General features: G+C 51.7%; 2 protein-coding genes across 6 annotated transcripts in view; one reads left to right on the forward strand and one right to left on the reverse strand.

Annotated features, from left to right (window-relative positions):
* Nucleotides 1–10,359, forward strand: part of CYTH3 (cytohesin 3) — a 90,544-nt gene extending 80,185 nt beyond the window's left edge. For 2 of the 3 annotated variants that reach the window (XM_033840886.2, XM_073791888.1), the window contains 8 exons: nucleotides 1,354–1,434; nucleotides 2,331–2,443; nucleotides 2,531–2,679; nucleotides 2,873–2,984; nucleotides 6,715–6,791; nucleotides 6,892–6,963; nucleotides 7,065–7,219; nucleotides 7,371–10,359. In XM_033840886.2, coding sequence (XP_033696777.1) covers nucleotides 1,354–1,434; nucleotides 2,331–2,443; nucleotides 2,531–2,679; nucleotides 2,873–2,984; nucleotides 6,715–6,791; nucleotides 6,892–6,963; nucleotides 7,065–7,219; nucleotides 7,371–7,443 — 832 coding nt within the window. In that variant the 3' untranslated portion in view covers nucleotides 7,444–10,359. The remainder of the gene's footprint in view (nucleotides 1–1,353; nucleotides 1,435–2,330; nucleotides 2,444–2,530; nucleotides 2,680–2,872; nucleotides 2,985–6,714; nucleotides 6,792–6,891; nucleotides 6,964–7,064; nucleotides 7,220–7,370) is intronic. The other variant, XM_033840884.2, reaches the window with a different exon arrangement.
* Nucleotides 10,360–10,563: 204 nt separating this feature from the next.
* USP42 (ubiquitin specific peptidase 42) overlaps nucleotides 10,564–27,869 on the reverse strand; it is a 35,781-nt gene continuing 18,475 nt past the window's right edge. For 2 of the 3 annotated variants that reach the window (XM_019930689.3, XM_033840883.2), the window contains exons 6-18: nucleotides 27,552–27,619; nucleotides 26,802–26,872; nucleotides 25,848–25,930; nucleotides 23,491–23,602; nucleotides 22,416–22,556; nucleotides 22,129–22,229; nucleotides 20,864–21,017; nucleotides 19,244–19,960; nucleotides 19,031–19,125; nucleotides 15,885–17,342; nucleotides 14,548–14,855; nucleotides 12,509–12,552; nucleotides 10,564–11,590 (exon numbers count right to left, since the gene is read on the reverse strand). In XM_019930689.3, the coding sequence (XP_019786248.1) occupies nucleotides 12,545–12,552; nucleotides 14,548–14,855; nucleotides 15,885–17,342; nucleotides 19,031–19,125; nucleotides 19,244–19,960; nucleotides 20,864–21,017; nucleotides 22,129–22,229; nucleotides 22,416–22,556; nucleotides 23,491–23,602; nucleotides 25,848–25,930; nucleotides 26,802–26,872; nucleotides 27,552–27,619 (3,316 nt within the window). In that variant the 3' untranslated portion in view covers nucleotides 10,564–11,590; nucleotides 12,509–12,544. Of the gene's footprint in view, nucleotides 11,591–12,508; nucleotides 12,553–14,547; nucleotides 14,856–14,935; nucleotides 14,972–15,884; nucleotides 17,343–19,030; nucleotides 19,126–19,243; nucleotides 19,961–20,863; nucleotides 21,018–22,128; nucleotides 22,230–22,415; nucleotides 22,557–23,490; nucleotides 23,603–25,847; nucleotides 25,931–26,801; nucleotides 26,873–27,551; nucleotides 27,620–27,869 lie in introns of those variants that run through there. The other variant, XM_019930690.3, reaches the window with a different exon arrangement.

A 27,869-nucleotide genomic window follows, 5' to 3' on the forward strand; every position in this document is an offset into this window, starting at 1 on the left:
AGGGATGGGTGGAGCCCCCCTGCCTTGGGGGGCTTCACACTGGCTGCAAGCTGAGCACTGAACACCTGTGAGCCCGGAGCCCCGCTCCTCCTCTCCGGGTGGAGGTGGCGGCCTCACGGCGGGGCTCCCTGAGCTCCGGGACCCTGCTGTGTGCCGTCTTGCCTTCAACGCGGACTTTAGAACAGACCGCTGTGCTGGGTCACAGGCCTGTCCCTGCTGCACAAATCTGTACCCCAGCCTGCCTGCCACTCCTCTGGTGCTCAGCACGCTTGCGCGCACGCACGCACGTGTACACACACCCACCCGCCCCGAGCGTGCCCTTTACGAAGTCTCGCGGCCTTTCAGCAGGACACCAGCTGGTGGGTGCAGCGTTGGACAAACCAGGGCCCGAGAGCCAGTCTTTCCAGCGGGCTGAGTGCTCACTGCTTCCCGGGAGGGTCCCATCCACACCCCTTTCTGCACACCCAGGGCTTGGAGCCCCAGGGCCCTCAGGCAGCAGCCCCACACCTGCCACCAGCTCATCTCAAAGAAAAAGGAGGGGGTGAAGTTGCAAAACATACTTTGTGCTGGGGCCTCTTCCCACCTCGGGTGTCATCCTTAGCCCTCGGGTGGGTGGTGTCGTCGCAGTCTCAGGGGTGCTGAGCTGCAGCCGTTCCTTGCTGTTGACAGGTCATGGGCCTGTACCTGTGGAGGTGAGCATCTTCAGGTGAGGCCTGGCCTGCTCTCCCGGGAGGGCGAGTTACAGGTGTCTCCATGGTCAGTGGGAGCGGCTTGGAGTTAAAATGCCAGTGTATTGAGCTGTCGCTGTTAATGTCATTTCAGTTTTTTTGTCATAAAACTTTACCTTTTTCACTGTGTTCTCATGCTAAGTTTCGTTTTTAAAAGCTAGTTATTAACGTAAGGCGTTACTTCTCTTCCAAACCATCCTTTCTGGGTCCAGGACTGTGCTTTCTGCCTTATGACCCTGGAGGAGTTGCTTCCTGTCTCTGAGCTTCAAGATCCCACCTGGGAGGTGGGAACGAGATTAGCACCTGCCTCGTGGTGGTTTTGGAGGTTGAGGATCTGTACCAAGCACCTGGGTCGGTGCCTTACAGCTCAGTGCAGGGAACTCGGAACGTTGGCCATCAGGCTTGTATTTGGGGTCTTACCCTAACTCGTACTGATGGTGAAGTAAACGCTTAATATCCTACAGGGTCTCTCCTTTGTTTTCAGCCTGAAAACAAACGCAGAGTGAAAAATACCTGATCTTTTAGTCCTGTGACGATAAAAACCGTGAAAACTTGCTCTAGGAGGTGTCGTTTAAAATTACTGAAATACACGCAGTGAGGCTGTAGAATACGTTTTCTCTCCCAGGGATGAATTTAACATCAAGGTTCTTCAAGCCTTTGTGGAACTCCACGAGTTTGCCGATCTCAACCTTGTACAAGCCTTAAGGTGAGTGTTTCATCACCTGCTCTTGTGCAGAGGGAAGGAGGGTGGCCCAGCGGTGCCGGGTGACCCACTGGCAAGCTAAGGGCCTCTGCAGACCTGCAGCCTGGTGGGGAGGGTGGGGAGGGGAGGGGAGAGGGGAGGGGGCGGGGTGTCGGGCCACGCCTGAATCCTTGTGGCCGCCGGTCCTGCGTTCCATTCATAGTTGCTTTGCTTTTTCATTTTGTGTGATATTTGACAGTTGTGGGCGTGCCTCCTTCCCACTTCTGCACGTGGTCTCAGCGCCGCCTGGGCATGGGCCCACTTTACGCCACATTTGGCCTTGAACACCAACCGTGTGGACACCCAGCATGTGCCTGGGAGGGTGTGGGTTTCCTGCCATCGGAGGCCACCCCTGGCCCCAGCGTGCCCGACGGCCTTGGCTGGTCCTGGTCTGGCCTTTCTCCTCCGTGCTCTGCCCCAGCTCGAGCCTGTTTCCTTGTGGCCGTTCCCCCACCTGTGGACCAAGGTGGCAGCCGTGTTGCTGTCTGCCACTCGCGTCTGTGGGCTCAGCCCCTGGCCTCGGCTGAAGGACACACTGGCGGGTTCCAATCCTGTAGCCGTGGTTCAGGAGTTTTAGATTCAGTGTTTGAAAATGGTGTCACGGGGAGGTGCAGGCTTGGCGAGCCTGGGGTGCGTCCACGTGGATTCTGTTCCTCTGGGTCAGTGTCTGGCGCAGAGCCGCGGGGGCTCCCGACTCGCTCCCGCAAGTGGGTGGCGGAGCACAGACAGCGGCTGTGCCACTGTGTCCCGTGGGTCCCCGCGCTTCGCCCGCAGCCCCGACCGGGGCCTCTAGGCGCGGAGGCGCCGCCCAGCCGGACCGTGGAGACGCGCATGTCCCCCTGGTTCTCGTCCCCCTGCAGGCAGTTCCTGTGGAGCTTCAGACTCCCGGGCGAGGCGCAGAAGATCGACCGCATGATGGAAGCGTTCGCGGCTCGCTACTGCCTGTGCAACCCCGGCGTCTTCCAGTCCACGGGTGAGCGCGGGCTGCGGGCGCGGGGCACACGCAGGGGCGTCGCGCGCTGGGCCAGCGCTGACGCCCCGCGGCCCTGACTCCCCCCAGATACGTGCTACGTGCTGTCCTTCGCCATCATCATGCTCAACACCAGCCTTCACAACCACAACGTGCGCGACAAGCCCACAGCCGAGCGCTTTGTCACCATGAACCGCGGCATCAACGAGGGCGGGGACCTCCCTGAGGAGCTGCTACGGGTGAGCCCCCGCGTCCCCCGTCCCCGATCTCTGTGCTCAGGAGCATCAGGCTCAGCTCAAGGGCAGCGGCACCAGGTCGTTTGTTTCACGGCGTCTTAACAGGGTCCCTGGGCCCCGTGTTGGGGGGGTGACGCGGGGGCGGCCGTTCCTCCTTCGCCTGAGTCCCCGCGCCCGCTGCCTTCCCGCCTCGCAGAACCTGTACGAAAGCATCAAGAACGAGCCGTTTAAGATTCCCGAGGACGATGGCAACGACCTGACGCACACGTTCTTCAACCCGGACCGGGAGGGCTGGCTCCTGAAGCTGGGTGAGCGGCGCTGGGGGCGGGACCGAGCCGAGGCCCCTCCTCCCGCGGCAGCAGCCCCAGCGGTGCCTCCCCGACCGGAGGCACGAACGCTCCACTGAGCATCCCACGCGCCCTGCCGAGCGAGGCCATTCTGCCGGGGCCGCACGCAGTGCCCGTCCCAGCAAACTGCCCCCCCTAGTGTCCAGATAAGCCCACGGCAGTTTCTGTACCAGAGGCAGGCGCCGCCACCCCGGAACCTGCCGCCTCTCTTGGTTTGGTGTGGCTGATTTTTGATGAGTGGTTTAAATGTGCCTTCTTGTTGTTTTCCTTCTGCTTGTGGCTCCCACCTTTCTGTTCTGTGACGGGCTGTCCCTGCTTGTTCTGCGTTAGGAGGTACGTACCCAGTGGCTTCCTGCCCCTTCCCAGCTTCTTTTTCCTCTCCTTTCTCTCTGTCGGTTTGTGTGAAGCTCTGACTTGGCTGTCATCCATCTGGCCCTTATGGCTTCGGACGTGCTGGGGTCACCTCATCCTCCTTGCAGGGTGCGGCGGCCATGACGCCCACCGGGGCTGGGTGAGGAGTGAGGGACCGGAGGCGCGTGGGGATGCCCAGGGGGGACAAACTCACGCCTCCGTGTCCTCAGGGCCTGAGCCGGGAGGTCTAAATCACCCGCCGCCCACTCACCGGGCGGTGCATGTCTGCACCACCTGTGTAGAGTCCAGCAGCGTTTTAAGGACTTCATAACCACTGACAAACAAGTAGGATAGCATTTTTATTTTCTGGGCAATTTTAGGAATTGGTAGGGGTTTTTTACTCTGGTCGGGGTTGGGATTTCCACCTTCCTGTGACATTGGAGCCTGAGAGATCTGACACATCACCCAGGCATTGTGCAAACACCGGGGCCTACGGAGTTCTGGTGACTTCGTGCCTTTAACTGAGAGGGGATAAGCATGGGCCTGGTGACAGTGTGACAGTGTGGCGGGCGTGGGGTGCGCAACGCCAGTCAGCTGTTCTGATTTGGGGTCTTGCCCTGACCTTCCTCTGGCTACGCCAGGGTTTGGAAGAGTTCTGGATCTTGGCCTAAAAACCCAGAACTGTAGCCTTGGACTTGAATGGCTGAGTAACCTTCCAGAGGCACCAGATTTTGAGATCCCATGCAGCCTGTGGTCCCGGGGTGAGGGCAGAGGAAGGTGCCCAGAAGAGCACTTGGGCCCTTCCTGTTGCTGTGTTGCCAGCAAGTGTCCCCCTCGGAATGGTGACAGCACAAGCGGGCCCGGCAGCCAGTGTGCCCCAGGGCCAGCGGGGATGTGGCTGGCTCTGGAGACTGAACAAAATGAGTGACAACAGGCCTGTGACCTGATTGAGCAGATAAGCGGGCCACAGCACCAGTGCACAGAGCACCGCCACGAGCCGCAGGGCTGGCTGGCACCCAGCGTCTGCTGCTTCCCTGCTCCCGAGGCCCCGCGCTCGTGTCCTCGTTAAGGCTACAGAGCTGGTGGTGGCGCAGCTCACACCTGGAGCCCGGAGCCTTGGCTCCCGAGGCAGCTCTGCTCTCAGGGCTCTTAGCGTCCCCAGGGGGATCCCAGCACACTGGTGGCCCATCTGCACTCCAGACTTCTGCCAACAGTTCTGACGCTGGCCAAGCTGCTGGGAAGGGTCACTGGGTGTCAGTCCCCGAGGGACCGAGGAGGCGGTCTGTCTGCAGGAAGCAGATGCGGAGGCTGCGTTGGGTTGGGCCTGGGTGCAGCGCCTATACTCGGTGAGGACACGCAGCCCTGGGCCCCTGCATGGCCTGGACACATGGGCAGAGAAGCCAGAATTGTGGCCACGCACGTGCTGGGATAGGAACGGAGATCGCAGTGTGACTTGCTTGGTTGTTTCTCATCGTGAGTTAGAGGACACTGCACTTGAGGAGGCCCGGGTGCCCTGCCAGAGCAGAGCTTGGTGGTGTCGCTTCACGCTGGTACAGTAAATACCATGTAGTCACTATGTTTTGAGAATGAGTCAGTTGTGTCAACGCAGACAGGAGTGCGGTCAGAGTGGGGCTGGCGTGAAGAAGAGGCGTGCGCGATGTGCACGAGAGCGCGTGTCTGCTAACAGCCGTGCCAGCAGCAGGGTGTTTACAAAGAGAAAGTGGGTGCTTATACTAGTCAGGTGTTGCCAGGCTCCTTCCTATAGGTGTGTGTGTGTCCCCGCGTCCTGAAGTCCAGCCGCAAACACGTGCATGAGTGGAGCCGCTCGGTCTCCCTCATCAAAACCTGCTGGGGCTCGGAGACCAAGAGCATCACCACCAGCCACCCTGAAAAGGGGCTTGGGGCTGGGCTGGGCTCAGGGGTCAACGCAGACCACACACCTCCATCTTGATGCCCACAGCCCCCAGCCCGAGAGGCTCCCCTGGTCTCAAGAGCTGGACCAGGGAGGGCTCCTCCAGACTTGCCACTGAACTTGGGCGCAGGGTGGGTGGGAACCCAGGTACGAAGAGCCGAGAGGCCTTCCAGGGAACAGAGAGCCCTGATGGGCCTGCACGCAGGGTTCGGGGAGTGAGAACCCAGCCCATGGGTCTGAGAGAGACGGGTTGGGTGGTGCCTCAAGGGGATGGAGGCCTTGGGGGGATGAAGGCTTCTGATGGGGATGGGAAGCGAGATGGGGGGAGATGGGGAATCTGGGGACTTTCCTTCAGGGCATGGCTGAGGCTGCCTCCCCGCATGGCCGCCCCGTATACCCAGCCTGCCTGCGGCTGTCACGAGGACAGACGTATCATCAGTGACGCAGGGGTGAGGGTCTCAGTCCCTGAGGACCCCTCAGTGGCACTGAATCTGAAGGCGGGGCTCCCTCCCTGCAGCTGGGTGTCCTCATGCGTGTCTCTCCCCCCCCCCCCGCCCCAGATCTCCACAAACGTCAGGCCCTCGTGCCTTGGCCCTCAGGGTGACCTTCATGTCCCTTCATGTCCCCCTGTGTCCCTGTCTGGGCTCCCCAAGCTCCTCACAGCAGGGACCGGGTTTATGACCCTTGGCCATGAGGGTCTTGCCTGCCTGCACGTCCCCTGGGGAGCAGTGGGTCAGGGGAGCCGCTGCTTACCTTGTGCCCGTAGATCGTGGGCATCTGTCACCAGGCTCATGTTTTCTCTTTCAGTTTTTGTTTTTAAACTTTGTATCAGGAGCAAAAACTAGAAATGGAAACCAGTTTGTTTCTGCTGTATATTTGAGGGTAAAAGAGATTTTCTTTTCCATAGTGTAAAGAGAGTAGGTGCAGATGAGCTCTGTGTGTGCTGTGTGTGTGTGTGTGTGTGTACACGTGTGTGTCCCAGATCTTAAGAGATTAATTCAATCTAATAATTCCCTGGGCCAAGGCGTAATCGATTTTGATGGATCCCAGGGCCGCCTGAAGTCCTCAGTAATGTGATGATGGCCCTGACGTAACGGGATTAAGTCCTGGACAGACCTGCATCCTGTTGTCATTTCCATGTGGGGAAATTAAGACCATTCATCATGACTAACTCTTGCAGGAAGCAGATTTGGGAAGCGCTCATCTGGGTGCCGCGCAGGCAGGCGGGGTGCATGAGGGGCGGGCCAGGCAGCACAGCACGGCCAGCATTTGGCTGAGTGGCGGGCGGAATCGGGGGGCAGAATGTGAAACATTTTCCTCGAGGAAGGAAACTTAAAACCCAGCTCGGCCCCTGTGGCATTTATGAAAAGCGCACTAACTTGTGTAGGGCCCGCGCCGCCCTGACTCACGGGGTCCCTCTGCTCTTAGGGGGGCGCGTGAAAACCTGGAAGCGGCGCTGGTTCATCCTCACCGACAACTGCCTTTATTACTTTGAATACACGACGGTAAGTGCAGGGCAAGTGCGGGGCTGCCCGTCCTCCGCGTCGCGTCGCGGGACCCTCCGCGGGTGCCGGGGGAGGCTGGCTGAGCGCTCTCCTCCCGCAGGATAAGGAGCCCCGGGGAATCATCCCGCTGGAGAACCTGAGCATCCGGGAGGTGGAAGACCCGCGGAAACCCGTAAGCTGGCTTCCCTGCCCCCCGCCCTCCCTCCCCTCCCCGCCCCCCCCCCCCCCCCCCCCCCCCCGGCGCCGGGTGACTGTCGTGTCTGTCTCCACCAGAACTGTTTCGAGCTTTATAACCCGAGCCACAAAGGGCAGGTCATCAAAGCCTGTAAGACGGAGGCGGACGGCCGGGTGGTGGAGGGCAACCACGTGGTGTACCGCATCTCGGCGCCCAGCCCCGAGGAGAAGGAGGAGTGGATGAAGTCCATCCGGTGCGCCCCCGGGCCAGCGGGGGCGGGGCCGGAGGGCGGGGCCCGGGGCTGTGGGTGGGTCACATGGGGGTGGGGGCAGAGGGGGCGGGGCCGCGCGGGGGAGGACCGGCCCTCCTCGCCTAACCGAGTTTCTTTCTCATTTTTCCCCCAGAGCGAGTATCAGCAGGGATCCTTTCTATGACATGTTGGCCACGAGGAAAAGGAGGATTGCCAATAAGAAATAGAGCTTTCCTGGCCTGAGCAGCAGGTAAAAGTAAACTCAAACCCCGCAGCAAAGAGTGACTGGGGGCCTCCCCGCAACACCCTGGACCCGCGGCCTGGCTCCTCAGGGACGGCGGCCCCCGCTGGTCTCGAGGGGCCTCACGTCGTCCCTTCCCGCTGCCCTCCCGGCGCCGAGCGCATCCTTCTCGAAGTCTCGTCCAGCAGCTGCGCCTGGTGGTTCAGCCGTGAAAATCCGCGTGGCAGACGCGGGGTCACACGTGTTCCTTTGTGGCGGTGTTCGCCATTCTGGAAGCCGCTGTTTTGTATCATAACAGGAAAGGAAAAGCTACCAGTTTTTTATTGTTTTTTTTCTCAGATATATAGGATTATAGCTTTTATATGCCTTTTTATATTCTCAAATTATAATGAAAGATACTTTCTAACAGTAGTATTTTTAGAATGGCAGCTATAAATTTAACTTCTGGACACAAGAATATACTGTGCACTGAGAACAATTACATGTGTACACGTATGCAGTCCCCGGGGGGCTGGGGGGGCGCCCCGCCCGTGGGGGGCGCCCAGGGGAGCTCCTGGTGGAGGGAGGCGCACGTGTCCTTGACAGCCAGCACTGGGCGGGGCGGGGCGGAGTCCAGTCCTCTGGGACCGTTCAGCTCAGACTTTGTGGTCCCACAGATACTTTCTAAAGAGGCAAATTGTTAAAATATAAATTTCGGTTTGGGGCATTTGTCCTGTAACTTCTGAATCCCAGGATAGACAGCGTATATGTTGGACCACATGAAACTTCTCATGTTTGACCGTTTCTGACACGCACAAACAGCAGTGTCCTGTGGTCCAGCTGAATACGTGGTTCAGACCAGCTGTGACCACTGTCTTCACTACTTGTTGGCAAAACGAATGCTTAGAATAATTTGACCACATTTCTTAACGTAATGAGTAGACCTATAAGGAGATAGGGATAACCTTATTCCATGTTTTCAGAGATTTGATCTTTCGTTATGGGGAGGGAAAAGAGCAGGCGGCGGGGTGGGGATGAAGAAGTGGAGCGCTTAGGCTTTTCTGTAAATAGTTTAAAACCCCAAACGTGCACTGGTGACGGGACTGCTGAAGATCGCCGACCAGGAGGTTGTCAGGTTGCTGGTGGCTGAATGAGAGAGAGGTGCTCAGTCGTGTGCTGAGGGCAGGCTGGAGCTGGGCCCCAGCACGTCGCAGAACTGGCCCAAGGGTGCACAGGTGGGCCGGCCAAGAGGCGCTGGGTGCTGGGACATTTGAGGCTGGTGACAGATGCCTTTTTATTGGGAGCTTTATTTCCGCCGCCAGGACCCCTGCATGTACTACATAGGACCCCCTTGCCCACAGGGGCCGTTCCAGTGGAGGGTCCCTCCCCTGCAGGACCTCCTTTCCCTGCGCCAGCCGCGAAAGCACTCCCTCCGCTTGCACACGTGAGAGGTCATCACCTCTCCTGTGCAAAAGCAGAGTCCGAGAGTGGCAACCGCAGGCTGTACGCACTTCCGTGGAGATGTAAAGAGCAGAAGGAACCGTTCCTGGGAGCTGCCTTGATGCTGAGACTGAACGGCTATGGGCCTTTGGCCTCGGTGCAGCTGACCTTGTAGCGCTAAGTCACACCAGACTGCGAAAGGGTCTGCACCCAGGACTCTCCAACATGCATCAAACTGATTTTTTTGGTTCATTCCCAAGCTTTTAGGCTTTGCTACTGTACTGATACCTCAGATGGGACCCTGTAGTTTTGAGAAAGGCAAGTCAGCATTCCTGAAGCGCGTGACTGGCGTATATGCAACTCTGGCCCCAGTCTTCCGTGAAAAGGGACGCTGCCCAGACCACCAGACCAAACACTGCTGACGACGACCTGGCAGCGCCCTCCCCTCGGGCTGGCCCTGTGCCCGGGCTGCTTGGGGCGCGGGCTCCATCAGGATTTTGTGTGGAATAACCTGTCTCTCCTTTGTCTGACCCAGGTAGGACCCTGGGGATACAGGGCTTTCTGTCTTTCGGGTGTGCCTCAGGGTGGGGCTGGGAGAAGTGAGCATAAGGAAACACCTGGAAGAAATCTGTTCCTCTGGCCACCTGTGAAGGAGCCTTGCCTGAGGCCTGTTTGCCCAGAACGATGCAGAAGGCCATGGTGCTCAGAATCTGTGTCACTTGCCCTCGGGAGTATTACGTGAAATCGTGTAACTCCAGGTTTTGTGTGACAGTGTTAACCTGACGGGGCTGTGGGGTGGGGCCCGGCTGCCTGGACCTCAGCGTGGTCCCCCGTTCATCCCCCTCCCCACCCCCCTGTCTGCGCTCAGTGCTTGAATTGTCAGTCCCAACTCTGGCCAAAGAGCTCTCCTCCAGAGACGGAGGGCAGGAGGCAGGGAAGGGGGTCGCTGGGCGGGAGACGGCGGCTTACACGGCCCCACCAGCCCCCACTAACATGTGGGGTTTAATTGGCCCACCCTGGACCCAGACAAGCAAGTGTCTTCAGGATCACGGAACAGTGTTGAGCAGTTTAATGTGGTACCAGGTTGAGTCCAAATAGGAGCTGTTTATAGATGAAGCAGCATTTAATGCTGCATATAAAGCAATGCATATTTTTCAAGTTAAAATGCATATATCTACATAGATGTGCTTTGCTGAGAAGTTAGGTCTGTTGTAGACCAGAAACCACACATTGTGATTTCTTGTTTTATTTTTTTCTTAGAAAACATTTCTATTTACAGTAAATAGAGTTAATATGTAAATAATGTACATATATAATATGACTTCTGGAGTGTTATTCAGTGTATATACTCCAACTTGCATGAAGAAATACCCTATATCTATTATTGATATTTTGTTGTAAAGTGGATGGTGAAGTTGGAGAGGGAATGGCTGTCAAATTGCAAATACTGTGTTGGTTAAATAAAGACGCACTGTTAAAACAAGATTGCCTGTGACTGGGTTCTTTAAAGTAGGGAGGCTGTCGGGTCCAGCAGCCCACACCTGACTCTCCCTCACCCATTTGGGGTCTGCACCTCCCAGTCTGGGACTGAGAGCCCGTGGCTTGAGCTTTCGAGGTTTTAGGAAAGTGAAGGCAAAGAGAAAGAAGTCCAAGAGAAGTGTCTGTAAGCAAATGGGGAAAACAGCAGTAAAAAATGACACGAAAGGTTTAATTTGCTGCCATTTATATACTATATAAATTTTACATGCTGTATATTTACAGTGGGGCAAGTGCTTTTTTAATCTTTAAAAAAACAAAGATCAAACTTTAGACGTCTCTGAACAACACAAACTGTATAAACCATACAGATTATTCAGATACAAACTGTATTAAATACAGTTTTCCCCACTCCAACTCCTGATGCAGGACCAGTGAATTATAAGTGTATCACAGTTTGATAGCATATCCATATTAAAAATAAAATCACAGTATGATTTTTGTCTGTAACTAGAAACTTTAAGGGACCAAGCTGACAACTCAGACTCCAATATCATAGTCAAGACAAGAGACACTGTATAAAAAAGTGTTATGTAATAAAAACATACTGTAGGCCTTACAAATAATGTTCCGATTATACATTCATAATGTAAATACTCATCATAACTGGTAAATTGATTGGAATAGTTCCACAAAGTTCAAAAACAGAACTTGTCTATAAAATCTTCAAATCTTGAATACAACTAAAATATGAAGCAAATTAGTTTCTAGTATCAGACATTACAGAAAACAGACTGCTCTCAAAAGTCTAGTTGAGAGCTTGTGAATCTTTAAATAAGTTTTTAAATTAAATATACACACTGTCAGTTTGTACTTTTAATAATTCCATGGTTTCCCGGTTGGTCTTGCACCGGATGTCTAACTTGGAGGAGCATTACATGGAATACGAGTGATCAACCTGAGTCTGTGATTAAGCAGCATTTGAGATGTTCTAGTCCAGGGCGTTATTTTCAATGTGGTTTATATACACAGTATTTTACAGTGGTCAGCAGTTGTAGAAAGTGTTCACCCATTTGGAATAAGGGTAATTAAGAAAAGGTAAAAACTAAAAAAAAAAGTCCTCCATGGTAAAATCTATACACTATTTACACTAAAGAAGCACCACGCAGATTTCAAGTTATTTTCTCTATTTGTAATTTAATGTGGGTTGGGGATGGCTTCTGTTGAACACGTTGAATCTGAAAGACAAGAGGCAGCGGGCGTTAGTTGGTCCAGAGGCAGGAAGTGGGAGCCCAGCGCCCCGTGAGCCCCGGGCGGGACTTCTCTTCTTCATTCACGCCCTCGCCTTAGCAGGCGCCCCCAGGTCTCTGGGGGGAGCCCGCCTGCCTCCCCGCGGGCGGTGAAGGAGCCGGCGGTGGCGCGGAGGCCTGCGCGGAGGGCGCCCTCTGCTGGGCGCGGTCCCGCCAGCCCGGCCGCCGCGGAGCCGCCGCAACCCGGCGATTCCCTTGCTCTAGGTAGGAAGAGGCTAATTCCTTAATGCGGCTCCGGTCTTCCCATTGATGACACGCTGTAAAGCGTGTTAATCAACTGCAAGTTAATCTCCTGCAGACAGTTCACTTAAACCCCCCTTGCCGACTACCAGAAGTTACACGTTTGGACAAAATTCCCTCCGGAGAGCAACCCTGCAGCTGCAGCGCGCCCAGGACACCAACCCCACCTCCCGGGGCCACTGAGTACGAGGCCAGGAGGAAACGACACTCCAGGTTTTGATTTGCTGTAAAAAAAGCACCCAAAACCCATTCCGATCAAACCAAGCCTGAGCCCTTTCGGTGCGCAGGGCGGGCGGCGGGCACGGGAAGGGCTCCCCTCTCTCGGCCCCTCAGGTGGGGCTGCGAGAGGACATGGCTTCTCCATCTTTCAAATGTTTATCAAATGACTTGATTCTGAAGCTTCTGACCTGGCCTCACTTTCTCACAACGAGGGAGGGAGGGAGGGAGCAGAGCTACTCTCTGACTTAAGGGGCCCAAATCCACCCCCACCACACAAGGACTGACTCCCCACCTGCTACCCCCGAAGCCGAGTCCCAAAGCTCCCTCCTCAGGGCCCCTCAGCGGCTCTACAAACAAACAGGAAGAACATAGACGAAAAGAGCTTACCGTAACCAGTGAATTTTTTGTCTTGAAGCCACGTTTTCAATCACCTAGAAAGCAAAGGTTAGGAAACATTTTAATGATGGTTTTGCAAAAATTTTAGTGCCTATGCTCTGTGTGCGTTACGTGATTACACTCAGAAGCAGTCCTCAGTAGCTTAATGTCTGTTGCCTGAAATCAGTCCTGCACAAGCTGTGTCTCCAAGTGTTTCACTGAAAACAAGAGTTGAGGTGATAACTGAGGACCACGTCCCCTCAGCAATAGTCCACTCTGGCCCCAGTAAACTCATCAGCCTTTCAGCATTAGGTGAGAACAGATCTCAGGCCAAAGAAGTCGAGAGCTTGATGGTGCCAGAGAACAGGAGTCTGGAAGACAGGTCAGTGGTCAAGGCACCAGGACAGACACACGCAGGCCAAGACGTCCGGCCTCCACCAGCCAACAGCGATGCTTGGCCTGGGCCCGAGCAGGTGGCCCTTCCCGGGAGGTCAGGATGGGACGGGCGCCCAAGCCAGTCATTGGGCGCCATCAGATCGAGGACAGGAAAGGGGCCACCCCATCTCCTGCAGCCTCTGGAGAGGCGGTCTGGGCCACCACATGCCCACTACTGGGCTTTGCACGCCACCTACTGTCCCCCGAGCCAGCTCTGCGGGTGCACTGGCGGCCTCCAGCTGTGGTCCTCACCAGAGACCTGCAGCCGGAAGGGGATTCTGGCAAAAATGTAGAATCCCTGCGGATCTGCGCAGAATGCACACGAACAGCCCGTCTCCACTTCGCCCCAAGCACCAAGCAGACATCAGAAGGGACTCATCCCCAGCAAGCGCCTTCCCCGAATCGCTGAACTGTTCATGGGAAACCAATGCGGAAATGCAAGTAATTCCCCTCTTAACAAACACACAGAGCAAACCCGCCGGTAGCTTCCCTTTCCTGCCGTCCCTACGACTCCTCACCCATTCCGCGCGCCCCAGCACTCCCCCCACCACTCAGGAACACCCCCCACCCCCTGCCCTCGGCTCCTCCAAACGCCAGTGCACTGTGCAGCCATCTGTCCCTCCTCCACCAACCATCATGGGACTGGGCCACTGGAAGGGACAGGGCTGCCCCCGAACAAACGATACCTCACCCGGGTCCAGGACGCAGTCGAGAACCCCCTGACCCCTGGACATCTAGGACAGCGGGCAGGGTCGTGAGGGTGCGCCTCAGGGCTCCAGGACGAGGCCAGCAAACCTGTCCCCATGGACGGGCGGACAGGCGGGCTGGGCTGGGCTCCTTGCGGCTCTACTGACACCTCAATTTCACACGATTTTCATGTGAAATGAAATATTCTTCTTTTGACTCTTCCAACCATTTAAAAACGTCAAATCCTTCCTTACCGTCAGGCCGCGCAAAGGCGGCGGCCAGTCCAGCCCTGCCCTAGGGGGGCCCCCGGCCCCCTCAAAAACGCTCAGCACTCCTTCCAGGGTCGAAGGTCATTGGAACAGATGAGGAAGCAAGGGGGGCTCTGCTTTCAGAGCAATCAGAGTAGAAAAGGCTGGGAAGTTACAAGGGAAGGCAGAGCTGTGCAAAGCAGACAAGAATCCCAGAGCCCAGAGGCCTGCAGTGACCCAGGGCACCCCGTCAGGAGCCTGAGCTTCACCAACGCAGGCCTGAAGCATGACGTCCAGCGAGCCAGTCACCAAACTGAGTTCTAGGTTCTACTCACAATGCCAAAGGCTTAAGGATTCTGGAGAGAAAGAATGTACCACAACATTTCTATCAAAAATGGCTTAAAAACAGAAGTTCTGGTCCACAATCAGACACTCAGAGCCATCAATTCCAGAGGTTCCCGGTTCCGCGTAACTCAGGTCTCCAGTAAGCGCCGCGGCAGCACGGCTAACCGTCGAGACCGGCCACAGCAGCCTCGGGCCAGCCGTCGGGCAGAGGACACAGGGCGGGGAGCTCAGAGGGGACTTATACCTTCTATGCCCTTTGAGGCTCCTTCCCTGTGTTAACCACCCTTTCCAAAGAAAAGAGTTTCTATATTCGCAGTTCCAAGTATGTCCTCTTACCCTGGCCACACTTAGACAGATGACACCTGTCATCCCTCGTTTCCATCCAGAAATGTTTTGTTTTCTCAGGGCAAGGTCCCACACCATCCAGAGGCTGGCTGGCCATGAGGGGGAAAGCGCTGTCCGCTCCCTGGAAATGGTCCACAGTCTCACAGCTGGTGGCCTCGGGCAAGAGTGGCTCTGAATCTCTAAGCGAGTTCTCTGATTTTGAGTGCTTCTTCTTTTTCTTCTTCTTCTTTTTCTTCTTGTGTCTGTTGTGCAGGTCGGCATCAGAGTGTGTTACCAAAAGGTCTGAGTACTGCTGCCGCCTGCAGAAGAAAAAGCCAGAACTCAAACCACCGGAAAAGCAAACCACCCCAAAGAGAACTGGTCTTCGATTTATACTCACTACTGTTGACACTCATTACGTGAACACAGGTAAACCCTATAATGAAAAATGCGTTGTTTTCATTGTAATAATTTTTTAAGTCTGGGGTCATAAGTTCACCAATTTCAACCTTTCCCCACCGATGCCCTTCAGCTTTGTTTGGGAGGGGAGCTATGGCCAGAACACCAGAGGAAGGATTTCGTCAATTTTTCCTGAAACTAGTGGCTGAAGGAAAAAATATTTTTGCCAGGTGTCTCAGGCACATAGGAGGGAAGGAAGTTTGATTTCCTTTTCCTTCAAGTAACCACACTCTCTACCTATGCCTCCTGGTAACCTCTTCCCAGGGTTTCGATTTTACGAGACGCCAACGTGTAGCACGCAATGTGCAGTAACCGTGTGTGTGCTCGCCCCTCTCATCGTGGAGAAGTCATTTTCAAGAAAACTACTGACCAATTTAGCTTTTTAAAAATACAAATGTCCCAATGAGATTTCAAACTGAGAAATGGAGACAGAAAACTAGACAGAGGCAAATGCAACAAACGATGTGTCTCAGCCCTTTGGGTCACAGGCACGTTCAACAGGGTGGCGGCCTCCCATTTCCTGCCACGAGGCAGTAGTCACTGAGGGTAAAGAAAGTATCAGCAGATGTGAAAATATAACTAAATCTGTGAATAAATATATTAGCAATCACTGTGAAGTCAAAACATCCCAAGTTTTATCTATCTACCAAACACTGCACACTTACTCCTAGAAGTTAAAAAGCACTAACTGAAAACGGCAACATCATCTTAAAAGATGGTTTTCGGGCATTTTAAAATACCATGAAATAAGATCCAGCTTAACACAGAGCTAAGTTATAGGAATCTATAAAAACAGGGAAGTCCAAAACCCACAGGGATAAAAAGTACAAATCAGAGTCACATACACAGGACACAGCCCTTCACCTGTCACCAAGCACACATGCCCTCACCTGGAATTCCGCTCTCGGTGTTTGTCCTTGGATTTCTTTTTCTTTGATTTTTTGTGCTTCTTCACTTTAGGCTCCTCTAAAGGATCCTTCTGTAAGCTTCTCCAGGCTTTCTTTTCTACGTGGCTGTCTTTATCCCCTACACTACTGTACCTCCGTTTTCGTGACTTGATGTTTTTGTGTTCGTGAAACTGACCGGCGAGGTCACAGCCTCTGTCTTCAGCCCCCAGTGCAGCCTTGTCGTGGGCGTACTTGTCAGCAGGGTGTGGAGGGGGCGTGTGGGCCGGGCCCGCCCCGGGGCTGCTGATGCGGTGCCGGTCCCTCTCTTTGGCCGCCGGCTCGTGGCCCTTCCGGCCTCTGTAGTGGTCCTTGTGGGGCCGGCCGCTGTAGGGCCCGGCTCGGTCGTACTCTCGCTCGCCGTGGAGGGGCCTCCACTCCCACGGCTCGCGGGCCGGGTACGAGGCGTACCTGTCGTGGTGGTACCTGAACCGCCCCCAGCGCATCCCGTCCGGGTAGTTCTCCCGGGCCCAGGCGTGCTCGGCCTCAGCGTGGTGGTAGCGGCCCCACTCCTGGTCGGGGGCCCCCATGCTCCGGGAGCGCGGGTGGCCGGACCTGGCCAGGGATCCGGGGCAGGGGGCGTGCGGGGCCGCGGCGCAGGGCTCGGGCCGCTCGGACCGGCACCGCTTCCACTCATGGTGGGGTCGCCTCCGGCGAGGCTGCTCCTCCGTCCCGCTCCTGCTGTCCCGCGCGTGCTCGCCGCTGGACGATCGGTCTTTTCGGCTGCGGTAATGTCCTCGGTCAACCTTTCTGAGGCTGCTGGTTTTTTCCTGCACTGCACAAGCCTCCTGGACCTTCTGCCCGGCCTTACTGTCTTCACCTCTCTCACCGTTACTTTGCTCGGGGACCCCCTCTGGACGGTTTTCTGCGATCCTGTCTAATTGCGGAGAGGGCACCCCATCTGCGGACACCCCTGTGCTTTTAGGGGGACCCTCCACATCCGTGCCTCTGTCCCGACTGCTGTGACCCAAGGGCTCAGGCTCACAGTCGCCCTCGGTACCTGACAAGGGGCTCGGGCTCAGCCTCCCCGCGGCTTCTGCTGCCGCCGGGTCCTGGGGACGCTCTGGTGACGTCCCTTTCACGTCCTGGGACGGTTTGCTCTGATCGTTTGTTAAATTCCCTGGGTCACACAGTTTAGGAAGCTGGTCACCCCCGAGGGTATCCTTGTTGGTGTTACAAAAGGTGTTGATACTCGGCAAAGCCTCCTCGGGTTTTGCCAAAATGTTTTCAGAGACTTCTTCTTTGGTAGGTTTGATGCTGGCGTCTGAGGGCAACAAAACCTTCTTGAATTTGCTGCTAAGGCTCATGACCAGCTCTAGGTTCTCACGGGAATCGGGAGCGGAGCTGCCAGCCTCCAGCTCAGCCTCGGGGTCCTGCGGAGGCCTCTCCTCTGTCCCAGTTGTACTGCAGCCCCACCGAAAGAAAGAAAGAAAGCAATCAGCCACTTACTTGTTTGCTTCCAGGCTCACAGGGACAAACGCTTCAAATCGTTCATTTACTAAATACTGTGTGGCTTTACTACATCTGGTTTAAACCTAAAACTGGGCTTATCATTTTTGGAAACTTCAAATTTTCTCATTAAATAAAAATGTAAAAATTTGTATCAAGCCTACCCCATTTTTCAGCAATAATAATTCCGCAATTCTAGGCGCCTTCTGTTTTCAGATATACTTCTAATTCTTCTTAATAACCAAGTCCGAACCATCAGAAAAGTCAAGTAACGATGGGGCTCTTACTTTTCCTCTGGATCCCTTTTCTCTGAATTTTCCTGGAGCCTCGGAGCTAGAGTAGCTACCTCCAGACACAGCCAAGAGCTCCCTGAATTACCTGCAAATTGTGAGGAATCACTGAGGCTTTAGAAACACTTTCTGTAGTAAAAGAACTCTGCCTTGCTTCTGATGGAGTCTCGAAGTTAATGAAAGCTGCCAGAAAGCAAGAAAAACCCTAAAGCGGGCCCGCTCTGCAGCGGGAAAATATCTGGGAGAGAGAAGACACGTGTGATCTAGAGTGTGGCAGTGACGTGTTCAAGGCTGCACGTGAGGTTAGGAAACGTGCGTAGCTGGGGACTGACTGCTTACACAATCACCTGTCACAATTCTCGCACACATTACATTTGAAGACCAACTAAGCCGGACAAGGACAGAGAAAGGAGGACAGCTATCCTGCCAGGGACTGAGTGTTCAAGTGCCCAGGGTCGACTGGGAGTACGTGCTCTTTGCTCGTTCTTCTGAGCATTCCTAACAGTGGTTCTTGGTGAGAGCACGCCCCCCGCAGGGCCCTTCTGAAATGTGGGGTGCATTTTTGGGTTAGCCCCACGATGGGGGAGCCTCACCAGCACCAGTGGGTGGGGGTGAGGCAGGCGGTCCCACAGAACAGCCCATGTCCCAACGTTCACGTGGGTGAAAACCCCAGCTCTATTACTGGCCATTTCACAGACACCACTAGGGTGTTGATCTCAGGTTGGTCAGAGCTTGGCCAGAAGTCGTCTACCAGGAGGACGTCACGGCGCTGACGTGCGTGATGCGACCTGTGCGTGGCGCCAAGCTGCTGGCCCACCCCGCGTCCTGCGGTGGCACCGTCTCCCGGGCTGTTCACGTGGCGACACGCCACTGCCTCTGACCCTTCCTTCTACTCCCATCACATGACGTTGAGGTCAATGCACTGACTTCTTTTTTTTTTAAGTGTGGAGACAGACGATCTTAACTAGGAATTTAATTTCAGAATTCTAAAGGGAGCAAAACCAAGGCTTCGCTATTGGACAGTCGAGAAGCCCTGCGCCACCCCTTCACACCTCCTCAGGTGCCTGTCACACGGGGGGCTGAGTGGGATGGTGCTGGCGGGAGGCCCAGCCAGGGGCTGAGGAGGGGCCCCAGAGAGGAGGGGTGCTGCGGGGGGGGGGTGGGCGTCAGCTGGACTAACAGACCCTGTACGTGTTTACTTTCTTAAAAGGAACATGAATGAGTTCAACAGATCGTTATTCAAATCATTCCAGGGTCCAAAAGGTTCACCCTAAGACTTCCAGAGCAGCCGCACCCACAGGCCCTGCTGTGACTCCCCGGCCCGCGTCCCACGGCCTTGGGACCGTATCCTACCTCATCTCATCTGTGGAGCCTTTCCCTTTGCTGCCGAGTTTGAAGGTCTCTAAGATTTTGTCTTCTGGGAGAAGTGGCAAAGGAGCAGGCATCAACTACCATAAAAAAACAGAGAGATTTCAACTCTGGGGGCCACCTGAAACCCAGCCACGTGACCCGCGGACACAAGGGTGGAAGCAAAGGCCGCCCCAGCCCCGGCCGATGCGCACTCACCTTCCCAGGGAGACTGTTTGCCTTAGAAAAGGGGTTTTCTGAGTGTAGGGCAGGCTGGACGTGGCAGCTGGCAGCACCCGAGGGTAGGCTGTTTTCTTTCGGGTCACTGTCCGTACTGGTAGCACCATTTAGAGCCACGGGCTCTCGGAGCTCGTGCGGAGAGGCCCCGACATCTTCGGCAAGCGGAGCAGGGGCGCGCGCGCTCTCGGCAGGACGGAGACTGTTCTCCTTGCCGAGGCCCTTCGCCTCCTCGTCGGACTCTTCGGACGACTCGGCGCCGTAGGGGACCAGCACGCCGGAGCTCAGCTTGGACCTGCCGTTCGTCACAGGCTCAGGGCAGGACTCCCTCAGGGCGATCTGCTTCGTTACCTTACTAGACGCGGGCATCACGGGGGCACTCGAGGTAGACTGTATTGCAGTAGAAGTCGTAATGGTAGAGGAGGGGGCGGGCTTGTTAGCGCTCTCCGAAGAGCTGCTGTGGAGAGTAGGCTGTGGCTGCATTTTCTGCACAGGTAACTTGCTGTGAATACTGATCGTGATTTTCTGTTTCTTGGGATGTTCTGGAATAGCTGAGGGCCTGTTAACCGGCCAGTCCTGAACAGATGTCGAGGCGTTAACAGGGCCAGTCCTACTGACACTGGAATTCCCGTTAGGACTTGCCATGGAGCTGCTCGGCATTTCCTTCAAGGGTCCTGTCCCGTTTAGATGAGGTGGGTTCTGGAAACAAGCAGACCACAGCCAGGTGAGAGCTCCGGAAACAGTCGCAGACTCAGAAACCTGAGGCCGTGGACCTCTCCCACTTCGGTTATCTTTTTCTTTTGTGAATAACAAGTTTCACGCACCTAGAAAGCCCTCCCCCTCTCCTGCGGGCCTGCCCACCACAAACCTTTCTGGAAAAAGCAACAGCAGTGGCCCCTCCACACAGGGCATGTGCTCTCCAGCTGGCCGTGTCCTGAGGTCTCACTCAGGCAGAGCCCAGGGCAGGACCTGCTGCCTGTCCAGCTCCCTAAGGCACTGAATCTGTGACTCCCTATCAAACTGAAGGCTGTTATGACACTATGGCACAGGTGAAAGGATTATTCCAAGGTGTATACAGGCTATTCCAACAAGTCCAACATGTCCACAATCTCAACACCTACGTCAAGCAAAAAGCCAGGCCTCCACTGAGGACTCAGAGCTTCACACGAACCAGGCATACCTTCCATTCCCCCTGAGAAGCCATGAGGGAGTGTGATCAGACCCAGCCGGACGGCACAGAGAAAATGCCGAACTCCTGAAAGGGCTACACGGATACGACTGAAGTGTTCTTTCTGTAAAAGCATCACTTTCCTGGAGGCCAGCATTGATCAAGAATCCCCAAATATTTAATCCATTAAGTGAACGGGAGTCCAAGGCGGGAGCTAAAGTCTCTAGCGTCTAAATAGACTCACACCAGACTTTCTTCTTGATCACTATGTCCATACTTGGGGACGTTCTGTATATTTGAAATATAATCAACAGCTTGAATAAACTCTTTGGACAAGAAATTCAGTTGTAGATGAGGTCATGACAACCACTGCAGTGTTAACTAGAGGGCTGGAAAGATGAACATAAGATGACATTCTACCCGTGGAACGTTACCTTCATCATGTGAGAAGGAAGCTGTGGTCCGATGAACCCGGATGCTGCCTGTGTGTTGCTGACAACCCGCTGGCTGATCACCGGCTGGGGAGAGGACTGGCCAGGGCTATGGGCGGAATGAGTAAGTTCACCTCCTATTTTCACATCGTGGGACCTGGGGACAGAGAGTGACAGTGCTCAAGGTGATATGGGACATCTCCCCAAAAGAGACTCACGTACACCCCACCCTCAGGTAACAGGTGACATGATGCACAGAGCTACACGCAGGGTCCCCATCAAGTCCAGGCCAACGCCGGGTGCTCAGATCGGGAGATAACAGGTCACTGGGCAAATGGTATTGTGAACTGTGTATTCTGAGGATGCCACTATCTGAAAGCTACTGTTCTTTACTTTTTAATTTTTTGAAAGCTATTTTTCTTTTCTTTTTTATTTCTATTTTTCTAATTATAAATACATACCATTGTAGAAAAATCTGTAATATCCTGAAAAGTTAGAAACAAACAAAAACACTTTGCCTCCCCTCACTGCTTTGAGGCGTCTACTATTCAGATTTAGTGGATTTTCCTCCAGGCTTTAGCCTGTACTGATTTCTTCAGTATCAGTGTGTAAAATTTCAAACTGCTTATCCTCCTTATGTGGAGCACTCTCTCATATCATTTTAAAAAGCTTTATAAAAATCACTTTTAACAGCTGCATTGTTTCATCATATGGATATGCTATAATTTATATGATCTTCTGCTATTGATGGAAATTTCATGATGTTCTGAATTTCCAGCTACTACAAATGAATGCACTGGAGCACACATCAGATTGTTCCAAGGCCCTACATTTCCAGAAATGGAACTAGCAAGTCAGAATATCCAGCAGCAGCAAGGGTGCTGGTGCTGGCCCAGGCCTGGCCCAGGGAGGTGGCTGGCTGCCTGTGCTCAGTGGTTGAGAGGTGACCACACCCAGGTACTCAAGAGTCCCCTTCTCCAGGCCTCCGCTCACCGCCTCCCAGGCCCGCTGGCCCACCCGGTTTGCCAGCAGCAGCAGAAGCCCACCCTCTGAGACTGCCACCTTCCCTTTCTTCTGCACGTTTCTTTATTAACCTGCCAAAGAGCTGGGAGCTACAGCAAACTCATGATCCACACTGAATACCACCTTCCTTACTCTCCCCACCATCGAGATGCTGTTTAAACAAACAATATTGAATTTAAATATGTTGATGAGAGGAAGAGAGATGACATAACAGAAAAGATGAAAATTTGCTTTCCTGACAATACCTGATATAAAAGAGAACATAAGCTTGTTGACTGAGTACCGATCTAATATCACTGATAGATACGATGGAGTCATTCATTTGGTACCAGAGGTCATTGCTAGCCTGCAAAACAGCCAATAAAAGAGATATTAGATACAATTAGGTAAATAGGGAACACCAATCCAGAGATGTAAGGAAAATGGGCTTTCACATTTTACCTGTAAGAGCCCCACCTTTCCTCCCCAAAATGCCAGGGCTGTCTTCCAGTGTATTGTAAAAATAGTTATTAGCAAAATCCACAGAGCTTACTTTTATGTAGCAGAAGTAATGGCCAGCATGGCAATTAAAACCAGTGTGTACCAGTACTGCATACAAATCATAAATGATCGGTTCTCCGTTCGGCTGAGACATATACGGTCGAATATCAAGATACTCAGGGTATTTCACATCCTACACAGGAATGGAAAGAGGAAAAAGGAACGTCATTTCTGAAGGTGCAGGTCATCCCATGTGCACGGGCACAGGAGACCCCAGAGCACTGTGCCCTGCGTTCTGGCAGAAAACCAGCACACTGAACCTCGTTTCAAAAGACAGAATCAACCTGGAGCACACCTGAACCTCAGTGTGTTTAATGCAATCCCACTGTATTCTTTATGTCCTTTAAACAAGTAAGGATCCACAGTAAGTGAATTCTCCAAGTCCATCGAAGGAGACAGTAACAATCACAACCTGGATTTGAGCGTCCAGACAGTCCTATTTTTATTTTTAACAGTTCGGGAACAGATTTCTTTTGCATGTTACTAGATTTCTGACCACTTTCAATCTTCAGAAAGTGGGAAGACGATGGGAAAATTCAGTATACTACCAGTCAGAAAACAAATGAATAAAAATAAGCTCTGACGAAAGAATGGCAGGATGTGACTGGGAACCCTCTTTGGATTCAAATGACACAAGCTCACTCCCTGCAGCCACTCGTCACCTGCACTGACTGTGAAGCCCAAATGAAGATAATAATCATCAATTTATCTTCAGAAAGTCTAGCCAGCTAAAGGATACAGAAAAAACACATACGCTCATAAACACACATACCAAACTACTAGCTCAATTCTTCGACATTTTTTTTCTACTACCAAGTGCTGGAAGAACTTAGAAAATCAGATAATAAAACGGTTCAATTTAGTTACTGACACTTAAGCCCTGAAAGGCTAAACATAAACGGTTATTAATAATATTATCTACAAGGGAAGAGATATGGGAACATATGTATATGTATAACTGATTCACTTTGTTATAAAGGAGAAACTAACACACCATTGTAAAGCAATTATACCCCAATAAAGATGTTAAAAAAAAAATAATAATAATAATAATGTTATCTACATACCTTAGCAATTTTTCCACCAGTAAAATTTGCAAAACGTTTCAGAGAAAGTGTGAGAACATTAGAAGATCTGTGTATAGTGAACCTCTTCGAAGCTGGAACCATATTTTTACACCTTGGAAAAAAACAGAAACATGTTTAAGATTAATATGTTTTTTTTTTAATCTTTCCCTTGTTATTCCTCTGAAACATTCTAAATTAAGTTTCCAAAAGAAGGCTATGAGATGAGAAATACCACCCTTTTCAAACAACAGTGAAAATATTAAAATTTAAAGTATGGGGGAAACTGCTTAATTAGCATGAAAGAAAAAGGACAGTTCTGAAATGTCAGGTATGACAGGTCACTGGTATTTTAAAAATTAGATTAATATAAGTTTCTCTCAATGGAAAACAAACTGAAAAACTGGCTGGTATAATACTGTGAAAACTAAGCCCAGATACAAAAGGAAGAAAGTAAAGACTAGAAATGTCCATGAAGTTTAAAACAAAGGAGAAATCCCTATGGTCGTGGGAGGAAAGGGAGCCGTCTCCCCCAACAAAATGAACCCAGGCACACTTCATGTTATTACCCTCTGCAGATATTCCATTTTTCACAAACTGAAGGTCTGTGGCAACCCTGCATGGAGCAAGTCTACTGGCATCGTTTTTCCAAAAGCATTTGCTTACTTCGTGTCTCTGTGTCACATTTCGGTAATTCTTGCAATATTTCAAGCTTTTTCATTATTATTATATTTGTTATGGTGACCTGTGATCAGTGACTTTTTTTTTTTTTTTTGCGGTACGCGGGCCTCTCACTCTTGTGGCCTCTCCCGTTGCGGAGCACAGGCTCCGGACGCACAGGCTCAGCGGCCATGGCTCACGGGCCCAGCTGCTCTGCGGCATGTGGGATCTTCCCGGACCCGGGCACGAACCCGCGTCCCCTGCACCGGCAGGCGGACTCCCAACCACTGCGCCACCAGGGAAGCCCGATTAGTGATCTTTGATGTTACTATTCTAGTTATTTTGGCATTTTTTAACAGTAAGTATTTTTAAGTGAAGGTCTGTACATTGTTTTTTAGACATAATGTTATTACACACTTAGACTACAGTATAGCATAGACATAACTTTTCTATGCACTGGGAAATGAAAAAATTCATGTGATTCACTTTATTGTAAGATTTGCTTTATTGTGGTGGTCTGGAACCAAACCTGCGATATCCCTGAGGTCTGCTTATATTCAATAACAACGCTTACCTGTATTACCTGACTTAAAATGAAAATCTACTTAGAACATATGAAACAGGGCTTTCTTAAAATAGGCTCTCTTGGGACTTCCCTGGTGGTCCAGTGGTAAAGAATCCGCCTTGCAATGCAGGGCACGAGGGTTCGATCCCTGGCCAGGGAACTAAGATCCCACATGCTGCAGGGCAACTAAGCCCGCGCGCCACAACTACTGAGCTCGCACGCCTCAACTAGAAAGCCCGCGTGCCGCAAACTACAGAGTTCATACACTCTGGAACCTGCATGCCACAACTATGGAGCCCACGTGCCCTGGAGCCTGTGTGCCACAGCTAGAGAAAACCCACACGCCACAACTAGAGAGAAGCCTGTGAGCTGCAATGAAAGATCCTGCATGCCGCAACTAAGACCCAACACAGCGAAAAATAAATTAAATAAATAAATAATGAATAAATCTTTAAAGAAAGAAAGAAGGAAAGGGAGGAAAGAAAGAAGGAAAGAAAGAAGGAAGGAAGGAAAGAAAAGGAAGGAAGGAAGGAAAGAAAGAGAAAGGAAGGAAGGAAGGAGGAAGAAAGAAAGAAAGAAAGAAAGGAAAGGGAAGGAAGGAAGGAAGAAAGAAAGAAAGGAAGAAAGAAAGAAAGAAAGAAAAAGACACTGCCCCCCTTAAAAAAAATAGGCTCTCTTGACTTGCTGGGGAAACATTAAAGAATAACTTAAATTCGAGGTTTCTAGCAGATACTGCCCCAAATCCTGGGAGACAGCCAGCAGTTAAGAGAGACCCTGAACTGCTCTGGGAGAAAGTGACTCCCCATCCACCCCAACTCTTTCACACAGGGGAGTCCATGTAGATGCTGCTCGACACACACACTGCCGCAGCCAAGCTTCACACGCGGCAGCACTGACCTTACCTCTCCATTCCCACCCACCTCCCCAGGAGCGAGGCCCCATCTCCCATTCTTCAGTGCACTTCTCTGCAGAGTGTAAACACTGAGACACAGAGTGCCCTGGCCCTTGGGAAAGAGAGACCCAGGGTCTTCCCAGACGGTAACGGGAATCTAGCCCTGGGTTACGCAGACACCCCGAACGCTTTCAAACCAAGCCTCCCCGCCCCCCATGCGGCCTCCAGCGTCACCCGTCATACTTGCTGCACTTGTACGAGTTTTCTCCATCGAGCTGTTCCGGCTTCACAAACTGCTCCAATGCCTTATTAACGCTCTGAGCAGCCTGGGGACAGAGCACCAACACCACATTACCACTCATTGCCGCTTGTTAGGAAAAAGAAAAGAGATGACTCGAAAGTATAAAAGCAAACGTGAATTTTTATGTAAAAAGAAAATCTTTCATTATGACGTTCAGTTTTATATTAATACATGTACGCACCAAGCTATTTCCCCTCCCATTAAAAAAAAGAGCAGATTAAAGTCAGCAAAAATATGTGAAGAGCTTGCTTGCTGCAGCATTATTTAAAATAGTGTAAAGCTGGAAACGAATGAAGTATCTACCAGCAAGGAGTCAGGCATGTAAATCGGCTGAAGCACAACACACAGAAGCCCAAGCAAAATGCAGTGAAGACAGGAAGTGGCCAGACAGACTGAAGGTATGCACCCATTTTTATAAACAGTAAACAAATACTCTGCAAGCAGTTTACATCAAGCTGTTAACAAGAGTACATTCTGAGGGATAGGATCTCACACGTCTCTGCAATGTTTCTCATTTTTGTCACTAGCGTGTATTACACTTGTAATCAGAAAAACAAAAGCTTAAGACAACAAAAAATAGGAGTTTAGAAAATGCAAGAAGCAAAACAGCACCTAAAGAATAACCACCACCTAAATTTGGCTAATATAGGCATCAGAATCTGGTTTTATTAAGATTAAGTGAAAAGTCAAAGGGTGATAAAATTATTAAACGTTTTAAGTTTTTTATGATGCCTAATACAAAGCTTAAATAATCTCCTCTAAATAAAGTCCTAGCCTATTAAAATTTTCAATTTATATTCTCTAACAAGTGTAGTCTAAATTATAAGTGAACTATACATACATAAAGTATGACTGACTTTTTTTAACTTCACCACCACAACAACTATCAAACTTACCTTTATTTCCAATGTTATGTCGAGATATGGATCAAAAGTATCTGACACACCTTTGCAATTTAAACATTTGACTGAAATAAAAAGAAAATGCAAAGGATAAGCCAAGTATAATCAGCATGGCAATACCAACTACTGAAATGACAGAACATATAAATACTATCACAAAATAAAACACACAAGGTACTTTTTTCTCTATCACATTGGGCAAACCATTTACCACTACACAGTGAGAGGCACTAATGTGATGCACACTCGCCGCTGGCTGGAGTGGAAACTGGCGTGGGCTCTTGGAAGAGTGACACGGCAGAGTCGAAGTTCAAAATAAACACACCCTTTGATAAGGAGATTCTAAAAATTTATCCTGTGTATATACACTTTTACATGGACATAAAGGCATGTGTATACAGGGATGTTCAATGAAGCACTGATGGTAACAACAACAACAAAAATTAGAAACAATCTAAAAATTCCCTGATAGGGAACTAAAATAAATGGAATACTACTGCAACTGTGAAAGACTCTGTTAGACCTATATGTGCTGAAATGTAAAAAGGTTTCCAATGTGAAAAGAAGCCAGTCTGCTCATGCACAGGAAACTACTGGAATGGGACAGGGGCTGCCTCTGAGGATGGGGGATGGGAGTCTGGGCCGGAAGGGAGATACACTTTCCATTATTAACCCTTTCCTATCCTTTGCATTTTTTAAACCACATACTGTATCACACTTATCAACCTTTAAACAGAAGTTTACCTCTAGATCTTAGGTATCCTCCAAATATCTGGCAAACGAGTGTGGTAGCCTGGGTGTGTCTGTCTAATCTGAAAAAGTCAAACAGTAAAATGAGAGAAGAGTTCTACAAGAACGACAGAGGCTATAACCAGATTTTAAAAGCATGTACATCTATAAAAGAACGAGAATTCAAACAGCAGAGCTGCACAGTATGTGTGACAGCCAGAGAATAGCCTTGCCTCATCAGAACACAGTGAGGGTTTGGGGTGAGGCAGGAAAAGAGGTAGCCTGGTATTAAGAAGGGACTTCAAAATTAAGTCAGGAATCTGGCCCTGAAGC

Source organism: Tursiops truncatus, chromosome 15 (assembly GCF_011762595.2).
Source record: "Tursiops truncatus isolate mTurTru1 chromosome 15, mTurTru1.mat.Y, whole genome shotgun sequence".
NCBI lineage: Eukaryota > Metazoa > Chordata > Mammalia > Artiodactyla > Delphinidae > Tursiops > Tursiops truncatus.